Source organism: Mauremys reevesii, linkage group 13 (genome assembly GCF_016161935.1).
Source record: "Mauremys reevesii isolate NIE-2019 linkage group 13, ASM1616193v1, whole genome shotgun sequence".
Taxonomy (NCBI): Eukaryota; Metazoa; Chordata; order Testudines; family Geoemydidae; genus Mauremys; species Mauremys reevesii.
The window spans coordinates 9,782,953-9,799,947 of NC_052635.1; the positions used below are offsets into that span (position 1 = coordinate 9,782,953).

The 16,995-nt window shown below is 46.2% G+C and overlaps 1 protein-coding gene across 1 annotated transcript; it reads left to right on the forward strand.

Annotated features, from left to right (window-relative positions):
• Window positions 1-14,351: 14,351 nt before the first annotated feature.
• Window positions 14,352-15,287, forward strand: LOC120380619 (olfactory receptor 4N5-like). The gene has a single exon (XM_039498491.1). The coding sequence runs from the start codon at window positions 14,352-14,354 to the stop codon at window positions 15,285-15,287; it is 936 nt and encodes a 311-aa protein (XP_039354425.1).
• Window positions 15,288-16,995: the final 1,708 nt, after the last annotated feature.

The following is a 16,995-nucleotide window of genomic DNA, read 5'->3' on the forward strand; positions in this document are numbered from 1 at the left end:
TGGAATTTTCAAAGGGACCTCATTTTCAAATGTGTCCAGCTAGGATTGACTGTCAGATATCCATGAAACAGAACAACCTTTCATCCTTTATCAACGTGAGACCGGATTCTTGTTCTCATCTTGAAGTGAGATGGTCATAGAATCATAGAATATTACAGTTGGAAGGGACCTCAGGAGGTCATCTAGTGCAACCCCCTACTCAAAGCAGGACCAATTCCCAACTAAATCATCCCAGACAGAGCTTGGTCAAGCCTGACCTTAAAAACCTCTAAGGAAGGAGATTCCACTACCTCCCTAGGTAACCCATTCCAGTGCTTCATCAGCCTCCTAGTGAAAAAGTTTTTCCTAATTGTGAAAAAGTTTCTCCTCTACCTTGGTGGGTCCTGCACTTATTAGCAGATTTGCTCACCTCACAGATTTACCCAGTGGGTCAGGAGACAGCCCAGAGACCTTCCCCTCTGGTAGAAGCCACAGTCCAGGTCAATCCCTCCTGTGTTTAATCAGGAGTTGGGAAGTTTGGGGGGAACCCGGTCCCGCACTCTACTCCGGGTTCCAGCCCAGGGCCCTGTGGACTGCAGCTGTCTAGAGTGCCTCCTGGTACAGTTGCGCGACAGCTACATAATATACAACATAAACCTTCCCCACTGCAACTTGAGACCATTACTCCTTGTTCTGTCATCTGCTACCACTGAGAACAGTCTAGATCCATCCTCTTTGGAATCCGCTCTCCAGGTACTTGAAAACAGCTATCAAATCCCCCCCTCACTCTTCTCTTCTGCAGACTAAACAACCTCAGTTCCCTCAGCCTCTCCTCATAAGTCATGTGCTCCAGCCCTCTAATCATTTTGTGTGCCCTCTGCTGGACTCTTTCCATTTCCCCCCCATCCTTCTTGTAGTGTGGGGCCCAAAACTGGACACAGTACTCCAGATGACGCCACACCAATGTCAAACAGAAGGGAATGATCATGTCCTTCAATATGCTGGCAATGCCCTGACTTATACAGCCCAAAAATCAGCTATTCACACACCTACAGAAACTATTTTTAATTCTTCATCACTGGGGAAAGGAAAACTCTAAGTCTCCCAGAAAACCCTTTCAAAGATATTATGACATTGTCAACTTAAATAAATGAAAAAAAAATAAATGTATACCCCCATTTAATCAAACATTTCCGACCCTGCAAATTCCTAACCCCCCAAAAGTCACCTGGAACAAAGTAACAGGTCAACCATTGAATCAATAAAATGAAACAACATGAAAAAGAGACAATCAAGCAAACAAATAAGCCAAACTTCTCATAGCTCAACCACAATTTTTATCCCGAAAAAGGAGAAGCACCAGAAAGTTCATGAAGTCTATTAGTGACTTAGCTATGGCTATTGATATTCTGAGCTATGTGGTCAGATAGCAAGATGATGTTGGCAGTATAAGACAGATAGACAGGTGTGTCTATACATTTATGCATAGGTATTTAGATTCTGATCTTATTTACACTGGTGTCAGGGCTGGCTCCAGGCAAAAGCTTAGCAAGCAGGTGCTTGGGGCGGTCACTCCGGAGAGGGGCGGCACGCCCAGCTATTCGGCAGCAATTCAGCAGAGGGTCCCTCACTCCCGCTCGGAGCGAAGGACCTCCCCCTGAATTGCCACAGATCGCAATCCCCGATTTTTTTTTGTCTGCTTGTGGCGGCAAAATCCCCGGTGTAGTTTGAAATTAATTCAGGGTATGTCTACGCTAAGGGATTATTCTGATTCATCGATTTCATCGCTAGCATCGATTTCCAGAGCGTTGCACTGTGAGTAGCTATCCCATAGCTATCCCATAGTTCCTGCAGTCTCCCCCGCCTATTGGAATTCTGGGTTGAGATCCCAATGAATGATGGGGCAAAAACAGTGTCACGGGTGATTCTGGGTAAATGTCGTCAGTCAATCCTCCCTCCGTGAAAGCAACGGCAGACAATCATTTTGCGCCTTTTTCCCTGGATTGCCCTGGCAGACGCCATAGCATGGCAACCATGGAGCCTGTTTAGCCTTTTTTCACTGTCACCGTATGTCTACTGGATGCTGCTGACAGACGCAGTACTGCAGCGCTACACAGCAGCATTCAGTTGCCTTTGCAAGTTAGCAGAGACAGTTACCAGTCATATTGTACAATCTGCTGCTTTGGAAATTGGCAATGATGGTTACCAGTCATTCTGTACCATCTGCTGCTGTCATGGGTGCTCCTGGCTGGCCTCGGTGATGTTGGCCGGGGGCACATGGACAAAAATGGGAATGACTTCCCAGGTCATTCCCTTCTTTATGTTTTGTCTAAAGGTAGAGTCAGTCCTGCCTAGAATATTGGGTAAGCCTACTAAAGAACCAGAGAGGACAGCCATTCTGGGTCAGAGCCCCAGACATCCCACAGAAATGATGAGCTGCATGCCATTCTAGGGGGTGCCCCTGCAACTACCCCAACCTGTGGCTTCCCTCCTCCCCCACCCTTTTGGGCTACCGTGGCAGTTATCCCCACATTTGTGTGATGAAGCAATAAAGAATGCATGAATAAGAAACACTGACTTTATTGAGATAAAACGGGGGAGGGGGAGGGGGAAGGCAGCCTCCATCTGCTATGATATTCCAGGCAGGACTTAATCTCCAGGAGACAAAGCTTAAAGAAGGGAATGACCGGGAGTCATTCCCATTTTTGCCCAGGCACTCCGGCCGACCTCACCGAGGCCAGCCAGAAGCACTCACGGGATGATGACAACAGCTATCAGGCCTATTGCACCGTCTGCCATCAGGAAGGGGAGAGGAGGGAATGTTGCTGTTCAGCGCTGCAGCAACGTGTCTACCAGCAGCATCCATTAGACATAAGGTGACATTGAAAAAAGGTGAGAAACATTTTTTCCCTTTTCTTTCACGGGGGCGGAGGGGGGAGATTGATGACATATACCCTGAACCACCCCCGACAATGTTTTTGACCCTTCAGGCATTGGGAGCTCAGCCAAGAATGCAAATGGTTTTCGGAGACTTTGGGAACTGTGGGATAGCTCGAGTCCTCAGTCCCCACTCCCTCCCTCCATGAGCATCCATTTGATTCTTTGGCTTTCCGTTATGCTTGTCACGCAGCACTGTGCTGAGTCCCTGCTGTGGCCTCTCTCTATCATAGCCTGGAGATTTTTTCAAATGCTTTGGCATTTCATCTATTGGAACGGAGTTCTGATAGAACAGATTCATCTCCCCATACAGAGATCAGATCCAGTATCTCCCGTACGGTCTATGCTGGAGCTCTTTTTTGATTCTGGGATTGCATGGTCCAGAATCAGCGCTCCACGCTGGGCAAATAGGAAATGAAATTCAAAAGTTCACGGGGCTTTTCCTGTCTATCTGGCCAGTGCATCTGAGTTCAGATTGCTGTCCAGAGTGGTCACAATAGTGCACTGTGGGATAGTTCCCAGAGGCCAATACCGTTGAATTGCAGCCACATTAACTCTACTTCGAAATGGCAATACCGATTTCAGCGCTACTCCCCTCGTCGGGGAGGATTACAGATACTGGTATTAAGAGCCCTTTATATCTATATAAAGGACTTCGTTGTGTGGACAGGTGCAGGGTTAATGCGGTTTAACGCTGCTAAATTCAATATAAACTCGTAGTGTAGACCAGGCCTCATTTTACTTCAGTGGAGTTACTCCGGATTTTATGAATTCATAAACAGATTGCACCCTATGTTCTCAAGGAGACGGTTTTGTCATCAGTTGATTATATACAAGAATCAGAGGGGTAGCCGTGTTAGTCTGGATCTGTAAAAGCAGCAAAGAGTCCTGTGGAACCTTACAGACTAACAGTCGTTTTGCAGCATGAGCTTTCGTGGGTGAATACCCACTTCGTCAGATGCATGTCACGTCACTCATGAAAGCTCATGCTCCAATACATCTGTTAGTCTATGAGATGCCATGGGACTCTTTGCTGCTTTTATATATCCAAGAAGAAGCTCAGAATGAAATCTCAATCAAGTACTAATGATGGACATTTTAATTCTTGGTGAATAACCTCCATACAAACAGTTTCTTTAATGCAGCTTTGGTCTCCTTGATCCTCATGCTGTAAATGATCGGATTCATCACTGGAGGCACCAGGGAATATAGAACACCCATCATGAGATCGAGACCTGATGCTGAGCTGGAGATGGGTTTCAAGTAGGCAAAGAAGCTAGTGCAAAGAAACAAAGAGACCACTGTGAGATGAGCAGGGGCGGCTCTAGACAGTAGGCTGCCCCAAGCAGCGCGGAGCGCTGCGCCGCCCTTCCCCGGTCCCGCGGCGGGTCCCCTCTTCCCGCGGCTCCGGTTGAGCTCCCGCCGGCATGCCGGCGGCAGGTCCACCGGAGCCCGGAACGAGCGGACCTGCCGCAGTCATGCCTGCGGGAGCTCAACCGGAGCCGCGGGAAGATGGGACCCGCCGCAGTCATGCCTGCGGCAGGTCCGCTCGTTCCGGGCTCCAGTGGACCTGCCGCAGGCATGCCGGCGGGAGCTCAACCGGAGCCAAATGCCGCCCCCCCGGGAAACGGCCGCCCCAAGCGCCTGCTTGGCGTGCTGGGGTCTAGAGCCGCCCCTGGAGATGAGGCGGGCAGGTGGAGAAGGCTTTAGCCGGCCCTGCTCAGAGGGGATTCTCAGCACGGTTTTGAAGATCTGAACATAAGACACAATTATAAAAACAAAGCAGTTTAAACTTAAAAACACACTAAAGGCAAGAAGCCCAACTTCACTGAGGTACGAGTCAGAGCAGGTGAGCTTGAGCAGCTGGGGGATTTCACAGAAGAACTGGTTGATGACATTGGACTGGCAGAAGGGTAACCTGAAGGTGTTCCCAGTGTGCAGGGCAGAGTACCAGTAATGCAGGCACTGGCTGCCATTTGGACACAAGCTCTACTGTTCATCACTCTCTCGTAGTGCAGTGGTTGGCAGATGGCAATGTGTCGGTCGTACGCCATAATGGTGAGTAAGGCAAGATCAGCTGCAGTGAAGGGGAAAAAGAGAAAGAGTTGAGTGACACATCCAGGGTAAGAAATAGACCTGGTATTCATGAGGGAATTGGCCATGGATTTGGGGATGGTGACAGAGATGGAGCCGAGGTCTAGGATCGACAGATTCACCAGGAAGAAATACATGGGGGTGTGAAGATGGTGGTTGAGGGCTACGGCTGCGATGATGAGACGATTCCCCAATAGGCCTGCCAGGTAAAACACTACAAACATCACAAAGTGCAAAATCTGCAGCTCCCGAATATCAAAGAATCCCAGGAGAAGGAAGTCGGTCAGGGTAGTTCGGTTGGACATTTTCTTTCTCAGTTCACTTTGTGATGGCTGTGGAGAGAAGGACAAAGATAGTGGTGGGGATTACAGTGACAGACGGAATGGCCCTGATTCCATGCAGCAATATCTCATGATGTGAGTGTGAACAATGCCCTGCGTTCATCGCTGCTATTAACTAGTGGTTATCACACACGTGCAAATTGGCATGGATCTCTTAAAGTCAATGGAGGTGCATCAGTTTGCACCATTTAAAGATCTGACCCAGGATGTGGCTGAATAAAATGCCGTGTGGAGGATGGAGCAAAGTACTATCGCAGTGCAACATTCTTGCCAAGCTGTATCCTCTTTTGCTACGAACAGCAGGCTATAAGCTTGGGCATGAAACTAAAATGCTAAAATGACAACACTGCCTGATATCCTCTTTCCAGGGAAATATGACATAGACTCACTCAGTATCCTGCATGAGAGCTCATCTGTAGTGATTCCACTGCAACACCACATAGATGGCCTGCTGCCTGCTTATGTATTGATTTATGACACAAGATCCCACTTCCATCTCTGTGTAGCAATGGGCTAATAGCATCACTCAGCTACCCCTCTGCTGTGTCATTAACGTCTGTCACTTTATGTCTGTGCGGATCAGTGACCACCAGGAGACTTGGGTTCTATTCTTGGCTCTGCCACTGACCTGCTGTGTGACCTTGGCCCAGTCAATTCCCCTCCCTGTGCTTCTGTTTCCCCTCCATCCCATTCTCTGCCTTGTCTGGTAGGACTGTGAGCTCTGTATGTGTATGTTTGGTGCCACCACTTACAGCATTTTTGTTTAGCCAGCAGCAGTGTGGGATAGAGGATGCAGCACTAGAGCAGGAGATCTATGTTCTAATACCATTCACCTCCTCTATGTCCTTGGCTGGGATAAGAGAGACAGGCTTTGATGGGAGGGCTTCAATTCTCTGTTCTCCATCTAAGGCACTAGTATGCTTAATAAATGTACTGTGGGCTATCAACTTTGCTGCTTACTCAGTTTTGCCATTCAACAAGTGCCCATTTGAAACAGAAATATAAATCGTTGCAATAGAGTGACTGGCTTCAAATTTTACTAATAATGTTAATATTCCCAACCTGGTTGAAATCAAAGTTTCCAATCTGGAATATTCAGACAGTTTTTGTTTAAATTATTTCAAAGGAAAACTAGGGTTTGAAGATGGTTGTTGTAGTAAGATGAGGCCCTGAAACATAAACACTTATCAGAGGCCCAGTATGAGGCCTAAGGCCTGAACTAAAGTAATGGTCAAGACTTTGCTAACATAAAGCAAAGTTAAGCTGTGAGCCAGAGGCACGCCCTGCTCACAGAGGCTGGCAAGGAAATGGTTGATGCTGCAAAAAGAGACATACCTAAAAGGTACAGCTATCAGAACATTCACATACTTGTACATGCCAGACAAATAACAAGGAAGAGGCTGACCCATCCCAATGCAGGGCCAAAAGGGTAACATGATGGATAGAGTTGTTTTCTTCGAACCAATATGTACAAAGTGAGAGGCGGCACCTTACTACGTAGAGGGTTTGCACCTCGATACGTCAGGAGTGATGGGTAACTTGTTTGCACCTCTGTATAAGAATGCACCTCTGAGTGGATGTCTTTGTCCAGCCTAGGGGGCAGTGGAAAGTCCCGCCACTGACCCAGCTGAGTCCATTGTCAGGGAGCACATATGTACTGGCTAGCAGCACCTTAGCAGCACCTTTGATTTCTATGCTGTGGAAATCTGGAGACTGTGTTTCTCTTTGACAATAAACCTGGCCAATGTGCCTTCGTACCTTACTAGAGTCTCTGGTCATTGGGGGTTCTCTCAGGGTCTGCTGTGGCAGCTATCTGCATAGAGCTGGGACAGCACACAGAGGGAACATGCACACAGACGATTGATATCAACATTGAACAGAGCAGACCACCACACCGGTAGCATCTGATAACAGTTGTCAAGTGCTATGGCTGAGATGATGAGAAGGAAGGACAAAGACAACAGTCTGGGTTACAGTGACAGAGAGTATGGCCCTGATTTCCCTTAGTAATATCTCATGGTAGGAGTATGAAAGGTGCACATCACTCATCAGTGCCATTGACTAGGAGAGGTGAATTAACACTTGAGTGGAAATTGGCATGGCCTCCTTAATATCCATGGAGCTGCATCAGTTTACAAAGTCTGAAGATCTGTCTTGATAAAATACAGTATGAAGGATGGAACAAAGCACATCCAACCCCAATGATCTGGCCAAGATATTTCCTTTGTTGGGGAAATATGCAAACTTGGACGTGGAGGTAACACACTAAAAAGCAAATGCTGCCTGATTTCCAGTTTCTGAGGAAATATGACATGGACTCAGAAAGCATCTCCAATGACAGCTCAGCTGTAAGGACTCACTGCCACACCACATAGACGGCCTCCTGCCTGTTACCAAATCTGGTTTGTGACACCAGATCCCAGCGGCATTTCCATCTCTGTGTGATGAGGGGCTAATAGCATCGCTCAGCTACATCTGTTCTGTGTAATTTCCCTCTGTGACTCTATATCTTTATGGTTCAGTGGCCATCAGGAGACTTGGTTTCTATTCTTGATTCTGCCATTGACCTGCTGTGTGACCTTGTGCCAGGCTCTTCCCCTCCTCGTATCTCTATTTCCCCTCCCTCTCTCTCTCCCTCCCTTTCTCTGTCCTGTCCACTTCAGTTGTAAACTCTCCAGGATACAGGCTGTGTCTAATTATGTTTCTATGCTGTCCACCTGTTAAGAGTATTTCTGGTTAGCTGGCATCAGTGTGGGACAGAGGATACGGTGCTAGAACAGGAGATCTGGAGTCTAGCCACATTGCCCTCTTCTATGTCATTCAGCAGAGACAGGCTTTGGCTGGGGGCTTCAGCTCTCTGTGCCTCAGTTTAAAGGTGCCTGCATGTATAAAACATACTCTGAGGATACTAACTGGGGCTGGCTCCAGGCACCAGAATAGCAAGCAGGTGTCTGGGGCGGCCAATGAAGAGAGGGGTTGCACGTGCAGCCATTGCGCAACAATTCGGCAGCGAGGCCATCTGGCTTTGGTTACACTTGCACTTCAAAGCGCTGCTGCGGCAGCGCTGCCACGGCAGTGCTTTGAAGCGCTAAGTGTAGTCAAAGCGCCAGCGCTGGGAGAGAGCTCTCCCAGTGCTGTCCGTACTCCACCTCCCTGTGGGGAATAACGTACAGCGCTGGGAGCCGTGCTCCCAGCGCTGGGGCTTTGACCACACTGGCGCTTTGCAGCGCCGCAATTTGCAGCGCTGGAGAGGGTGTGTTTTCACACCCTGCTGCAGCGCTGCAAATTTGCAAGTGTAGCCAAGGCCATAGTGAAGGACCTGCCTCTGAACTGCTGCTGTTTTTTTTTTTTTCTGCTTGGGGCGGCAAAAATGCTAGAGCCGGCCCTGCTCCCATGGCAGGTAGGTGTCTAAATCCTTTTGTGGATCTGGGCTTAAGTGACTTGCCCAATACATAGGAAGCATCTGGTGGAGCAGGGACTTGAACCTAGGTTTCCCCTAGACTACTCCCCCAACCACTAGAGAGGTTAAATAGAATTTTTATGGGAGTTGGGCACCTAAATCCCTTGTGTCTTTTGAAAATCCCAGTCTCCAAAATGCACTTGGGAAGAAATGTTAATCTGCCTAGGAGATGGTGCCAAAATCCTTTAGCAGGTTTGGAAAGTGCCACCCAGAATGTCTAGGAGAGGAGAGCACAGGGTGTATGTCTCAGAACCGGAGAGAAAATGGCAGCTGCCACTCACAGAATGACAGACTCCTTGAAATGTAAAGGTGCAGCGCATGAAGAATAAAAGGATAATGATGATGCCGGTGGAGAAAGACAGATATGGGCTCATTCAAATAAAGTCCACAGTAAATCCCATTCTTAACACCACTTTTGCTTCCATTCCCTGCGTGTGGTACCCTCAAAGCCCCTTAGGAGACCCCAGTAGGCACCCTCCATAGATCATTGGATCCCAGAGAGCTGGGTCAATAAAACCCATTTGAACTAAGGCACCATGGAACTTCTGTTAACCCAACTTTGGTTACACAGCAATGTAAACCACAAACCCAGTGGGCTTTTAAAGGACTAAAGGCTTCACCCACAGATTCCCAAGAGATGTGGTGGATTCTCCATTCCTTGACGACTTGCTGAGTGACTTGCTAAATTATACACTATAGGTAAAACCCAAATGACAGGACTGGCTGCAGGAATCAGTGGGTGGAGCTCTCTGGATAGCATTCTTCAGGTCAAACTAGATCATAGAATTCTAGAATATCAGGGTTCGAAGGAACCTCAGCAGGTCATTTAGTCCAACCCTTGCTCAAAGCAGGATGAATCCCCAACTAAATCATCCCAGCCATGGCTTTGTCAAGCCTGATCTTAAAAACCTCTAAGGAAGGAGATTTCACCACCACCCTCCTAGAGATAAAGTTTTACCTAATATCCAACCTAAACCTCCCCACTCTGCAAATTGAGATGATTACTCCTTGTTCTGTCATCTGCTACCATTGAAAACAGTCTAGATCTATCCTCTTTGGAACCCCCTTTTAGGTAGTTGAAAGCAGCTATCAAATCCCCCCTCATTCTTCTCTTCTGCAGACTAAATAATTCCAGTTCCGTCTGTAGTAAGAGGAGGCCCTAAGATATAAACCTTGGTATCAGAGGCCTGGTATGAGGCCTGAGGCCTAAACTAAAGTAATGGTCAAGACTTTGCTAACATAAAGCAAAGTTAAGCTGTGAGCCAGAGGCAGGCCCTGCTCACAGAAGCTGGCAAGGAAAGGGCTGATGCTGCAAGAAGATATGTACCTAAAAGGTACTGAACACTAGATATCAGAACATTCACATACTTGTACATTCCACACAAATAACAAGGAACAGGCTGACCCATCCCAATGACAGGGCCAAAAGGGTAATATGATGGATAGAGTTGTTTTGTTCAAACCAACATGTACAAGGTGAGAGGCGGCACCTTACTACGTAGAGGGGTTGCACCTCATACGTCAGGAGTGATGTGTAGCTTGTTTGTACCTGTGTATAAGAATGCATCCCAGGGGTGGTGTCCTTGTCCAGCCGAGGGGGCAGTGGAAAGTCCCGCCTCTGACTGAGCTGAGTCCATTGCCAGCGGGCACTTTCTCATAGTATGCCCTGTAGAGTAACAATCTAGAGGGAACTATCATCGTGCTTCGTTTGACAATAAACCTGGCCGACGTGACTTTGCATCTTACTATACTCTGTGGTCATTGGGGGTTCTCGTCGGGTCTGCCGTGTCAGCTATTTTCGAAGAGCTGGGACAGCACACAGAGGGAACACACGCACGCAGCTGAGTGATATCAACATTGAACAGAGCAGAGCACCACACCGGTAGCATTCTGACAACACCGTCAGCGGTTCATCATAAGTCATGTGCTTCAGCCCCCTGATCATTTTTGTTGCCCTCTGCTGGACTCTTTCTAATTTTTCCACATCCTTCTTGTAGTCTGGGGCACAAAACTGGACACAATACTCCAGATGAGGCCTCACGAATGCAGAATAGAGGGGAATGATCACGTTCCTTGATCTGCTGGCAATGCCTCTACTTATACAGCCCCAAATGCCTTGGTAACAAGGGCACACTATTGACTCACATTCAGCTTCTCATCCACTGTAACTCCTAGGTCTTTTTCTGCAGAATTGCTGCCTAGCCATTCAGTCCCTAATCTGTAGCAGTGCATGGAATTCTTCCGTACTAAGTGCAGGACTCTGCATTTGTCCTTATTGAACCTCATCAGGTTTCTTTTGGCCCAATCCTCTAATTTTTCTACACCCTTCTGAATCCTATCTACCACTCCTCCCAGTTTAGTGTCATCTACACACTTGCTGAGGATATAATCCACACCATACTTGAGATCATTAATGAAGATATTGAACAAAACCCGGCCCCGGGACCGACCCTTGGGGCACCAGCTGCCAACTAGACATGGAGCCGTTGATCACTACCCATTGAGCCTGATGATTTAGCTAGCTTTGTATTGACCTTATAGTCCATTCATCCAGTCCGTGTTTCATGGCATAGCTGCATTCATATTAACATCAGCCTGGCCCTGCCTGCCAAGGCAGGAAAGGGAGCACATTCACTTCTCAGCTGAGGCTGACAACTGAGGTGGTGCTTTCAGTGTCATGGGAGCAGCTGGGTATTGGATGGAGACATACTATAGCCTCATTATACAGGGGCAATTTTCAGCTACTGCTGGCGCAGCAGGGATCCCATCCAGTAAGTTGCTCTCTGCCCCCCTTGGCCAACCTATCTGAGCAACGGAGACAGAAGCTGCTTCACAGGGAGGAAACCCAAGCTGATGTACTCTCCTTCCTTCCTTCTGTCTGCAGTTAGGTGCTTCCTTTCCTCTTTAAATCTTCTTTTCATTTTCCATCCCTCTCCTTTCTTTCTTTCTTTCTTTCTTTCTTTCTTTCTTTCTTTCTTTCTTTCTTTCTAGAAATTGTTAACATTGCTGATTTCAATTCCATTTTTGATTTTCTGTCATGAAAATTAAAACAACAAATGTACTAAATGATACTTTGAAATGGCATGTTTCATTTTGAATCCACATTTTCAGCCAGCAGTTGATTCCAAATGAAATCTCTCGATTTCCATTGATACTCTCTTAAATACATGCACATATACTTCAACAAATCTGCACTATTACTTTAACATTTCAACATTGTATTGTGATGGGAAATGTTGAAATGTTTTGTTTTGACCTTTCTGAATTGAAACCTTTCTGAGCTTTTCCTTTTCACTTTTCATCCCAATTCATGATGGAAGCTATTGTCAACATTTTGGAATTTTCCACGGGATGGAAATCCCATTTTCTGAGCAGCTCGACATCTGGGTTTTTCTTCTGTGTCCTAGACAATCACCAGGCACCACTGGGGCCTGGCTGAACAGCTGAGAGAGAAGAGGAATTTCATTGATTTTAAACACTGGGAACAAGAGCTCTGAGCAGAGGGATTTATACTCCTCTCCATCCTGTGCACTGAATAAAGCAGGAAAATATAGTTTATGATCACGTAATTACACTGTATCATAATATCAATGCCTAAGAATTGTTTGCAGTATTGTTATAGTTGTATTAGTCCAAGGGCCTGAAGAGGAGCTCTGTGTAGCTTGAAAGCTTGTCTCTTTGAGCAACAGAAGTTAGTCTGTACAAGTTATCAGCTCACCCACCTTGCCTTTCTAATGCAGAGAGGACAGGACAGAACGAACCATACCATATTTTTATTAAGAAATTAGAAAGATGAAAATCAACATGACAAATTATTTTAAAACTGTCTAGGTCTCAAAAGGTATGTCTAAATTGCAATCAGATATCCCAATTGCAGTGTAGCTATACCCAAACTGTATGCAAATAGGGAATCATTATTGAGCGGGTGTGATTCTACACCATGAGTGTAGTTTGGAGAATGAGGGGGGAGCATTGCCCCCCCCCCAACTGCAAGCCTTGGGCATACATGGAATCCCCCACCCCCAGCATGGTCCCATTGGAAGTCAAACTACGCCTATGAGTCCCACAGGGATCAGTTTTTGGCCCTATGTTTTGGCCCTTGGTTGATTGGTAAACTGGGCAAAAGCAAACAATACACATTTTAATACAGCTAAATGTAAATGCACATATCTAGGAACAAAGAATGTACACCATACTCACAGGATGGGGGCCTTTATCCTGGAAAGCAATGACTTAGAAAAAATATTGGGGGGGAGGTCATGGTGGATAATCAGCTGAACATGAGCTCCAAGTGTGACAAAGTGGGGGGAAAAAAGAGCTATTGCTATCCTGAAATTTTAAGTGCTTGGCTTTAAAACATAAAGAACTTTCTTTTAGCACAGAATGTTATTCTATATAATTGTGAATATATATTTTAAATGACTAGAGCTGGTCAGACTTTTTCCTGTTCTTTTTATTAGATTCTTTGTTTTTTGTTTGTTGGTTTTTGTTTGTTTTTTGGCGGGGCGGGGGTGAAAGCTTGAGGTTTTTGTCAAGAAACAAAATATATTTTTTTCTTTTTGGCCAATTAAACCTTGAAAAAAAATCTAACACAATCAGCCACTTACAAACCAAAAAATGGCCAAAAACTGCTAAAAAGAACCACCGACAAAAATATCAGAAGCTTGAAATATTTTTTTCTAACTTAATTTAAAAAAAAATTGGAAAGAAAATCCTTCCCACATTAAAAAAAAAATCAGAAACCAAATTCTCTCTAGAAAAAAAAAGAGAGAGAGAGAGAGATTTGATGGCTAATTTTCAACCAGTCTTAAAAGTGACAGATTATGAAACTTCAAAAGTTGCCTACGATGAAATCACCAAAGGTGAATGATTTTGCTAATATCAAAAATCAGTAAAAAATTTGCTGGGGATTTCCCCAAATCCACACACCTTCTACATTTCAAATTTTAGAAGGGGCCAATTTGTAATCACTTGATTTACAATCTGGACTAGAAAATGAGAGAATCTGAAATTCAGTCTTTATTCATCAATTACATGCTGTGAATTTGGGGAGATTACACTATATTCTTCACAAAGTGCAAAACTCCATGTTTTAAGTGAAAATCTGAATGCTACCATGAGTATAGATGTTCTACCACCAACTCCATAAGTCTATTTATATGCTCAGTGCCAGATCCCCAGCTGGCATCAACTGACAGTAGCACCGTTGGAGTCAATGAGTCAGATTCACCGCTGGTGTGGATTGTCAGCACTCCATTCAGCTAAGTGCGGCTGTCTATATTGCAGATCTGCATATGAGGAAATCAGCAGAACCTGCAGCCATGCACCTGCATGCAGAGTCTAGCCCTCAGTGTGTAAGTTACCTCAGTGGAGGCTCCATTCTCCTCCCATCCTCATAATGAGGATCCTCTGTGCCTGGCCGACATGTCTCGGCTTGGCGCACTGTGCTATTGTATGTGGAAGTGCTCATTCACGGTGGCCACTATAATCTCCTCCTCTCTCTCCATCCTGTGTGTGCTACAGGGATCCACACTGATGGGATGGAGCATGGGAACCTCACATGGGTGACGGAATTCATGCTGCTGGGGCTATCCGAGGCCTACAGGGTCCAGCTCTTCCTCTTCTTCCTCTTCCTGCTTTTCTACATAGTCATCCTCCCAGGCAATGTCCTCATCATCCTCACCATCCGGAGTGACCCCTGCCTGGGCTCCCCCATGTACTTCCTTCTGGCCAACCTGGCCTTCCTAGACATTTGCTACTGCTCTGTTACTCCCCCAAAGATGCTAGCTGACTTCTTCTCCCACCGCAAGACCATCTCCTACGGGGGCTGCATGGCCCAGCTCTTCTTCATCCACTTCCTGGGAGCAGCTGAGATCTTCCTGCTGATTATTATGGCCTATGATCGTTATGTGGCCATCTGTAAACCTTTGCACTATGCCAGCATTGTGAGCAGGGGGGTCTGCTGTGCCCTGGTGGGAGCTGCCTGGGTGGGGGGCTTCATGCACTCCATAGTCCAGGTGGCTTTGACCATCAGGTTGCCCTTCTGTGGCCCCAACAAGCTGGACAACTTCTTCTGCGATGTGCCTCAGGTGATCAAGCTGGCCTGCACCGACACCTACGTGGTGGAGATGCTGATGTTCTCCAACAGCGGCCTGGTCACCTTGGTGTGCTTTGTCCTCCTCCTCATCTCCTACACCGTCCTGCTGGTCAAGCTCAGGATTCAGTCCCTCTGCGGGAAGAACAAAGCAACCTCCACCTGTGTCACTCACATCATCGTGGTCTTCATCATGTTCGTCCCCGCCCCCTACATCTATGCCCGCCCCTTCCGCAGCTTCCCCCTGGACAAGGTGGTGTCCCTGTTCCACACCGTGGTCTTCCCACTACTGAACCCCATGATCTACACACTCAGGAACAAGGAGATCATCAGTGCCATGAAGAGACTGATGATCAGATACAGCCATTGGGGTGGGAAGTAAATGGAAGCCAGAATAAAGTAGTATCAAACTGTGAATAATTTTCTATGTGCAGGGCTCCATTTTGCTTTTAGATACACTGGAGAAACTCTGTAGTTATGCTGTAGTATCTATTGAGCAACTTGAATCTGTTAAATAACTTCATAGTAAATCTGTAGTATCTATGGAATATGTCTGTAGTATGTATTGAAATCCCTGTACAATCTGTTGAGTAATTAGTAAATCTGTAGCATCTATGTAGTAACTCGCATGAGTAAGTCTACAGTAGCTGTGAAAGGAGCCTGTGGTTAAATGCAGCCACTCTATGGAGTGTATTGGTTTACATCGTACCTTCTATGGAGTAACTATATCATGAATGTGTAATATCAATAGAGGATCTGTGGAATATCTATGGAGTAACTCAAGAGTTTACACTGCTATAACTGAGAAAAGAAATTAGCTCATTCTATTTTATATCTGAATATGGTGCCAGTCCTGGTTAATAATAATTAATACTCAGGAAATGATCATTGCTTGTATTAGTTATGTTAAAACATGGAAGGAATTTTGGTCATGGGTCAATTGTCTAGTGCTAAATTCATGCCACTTAAAGACTGCAGGGTTAATTATTGTCTTTATTTATATTTCACAAAAACAGTGAGGAGTCCAGTGGCACCTTAAAGACTAACAGATTTATTTGAGCATAAGCTTTCATGGGTAAAAAAATCCACTTCTTCAGATGCATGGAGTGAAAATTACAGATACAGGCATAAATATATATTGGCACATGAAGAGAAGGGAGTTACCTGACAAGTGGAGAAACAATGATGAAGGCCAATTTAGTCAGGATGGATCTTTTCCACTCCCAATAATTGATGAGGAGGTGTCAATACCAAGAGAGGGAAAATTGCTTTTGTACGTGAGCCAACCACTCCCAGTCCCTATTCAAGCCCAAATCGATGGTGTTAAGTTTGCAAAAGAATTGTAGCTCAACAGTCTCTCCTTGAAATCTGTTTTTGAAGTTATTTTGTTGAAGAATGGCTATTTTTAAATCTGTTATTGAGTGTCCAGGAAGATTGAAGTGTTGTCCTACTGGCTTTTGTATGTTACCATTCCTGATGTCTGATTTGTGTCCATTTATCCTTTTACGTAGAGACTGTCCAGTTTGGCCAATGTACATGGCAGAGGGGCATTGCTGGCACATGATGGCATAGATCACGTTAGTAGATATGCAGGTGAATGAGCCCCTGATGGTGTGGTTGGGTCCTATGATGGTCCTAGAGTAGATATGGGGACAGCGAAAGCAACGGGGTTTGTTACAGGATTGGTTCCTGGGTTAGTGTTTCTGTGGCATGGTGTGTAGTTGCTGGAGAGTATTTGCGTCAGGTCGGGGGGGCTGTCTGTAAGGGAGGACTGGCCTGCCTCCCAAGGCCCATGAGAGTGGGGGACCGTTTTCCAGGATAGGTTGTAGATCGTTGATGATGCGCTGGAGAGGTGTTAGCTGGGGGTTGTATGTGATGGCCAGTGGTGTTCTATTATTTTCCTTGTTGGGCCTATCCTCTAGTAGGTGACTTCTGGGTGTAATCAGATGGCCACCGGTGTGGTGCTCTGCTCTGTTCAGTGTTGATATCAGTCTGCTGCATGTGTGTGTTCCCTCTGTGCGCTGCCCCAGCTCTGCAGATCGCTGGCACAGCAGACCCCGAGAGAACCCCCAATAACCAAAGATTCCGAT

Coding starts and splice junctions, on each gene's coding strand:
- LOC120380619 (XM_039498491.1), top strand. CDS start 14,352: ATGGAGCATGGGAACCTCACATGGGTGACGGAATTCATGCTGCTGGGG.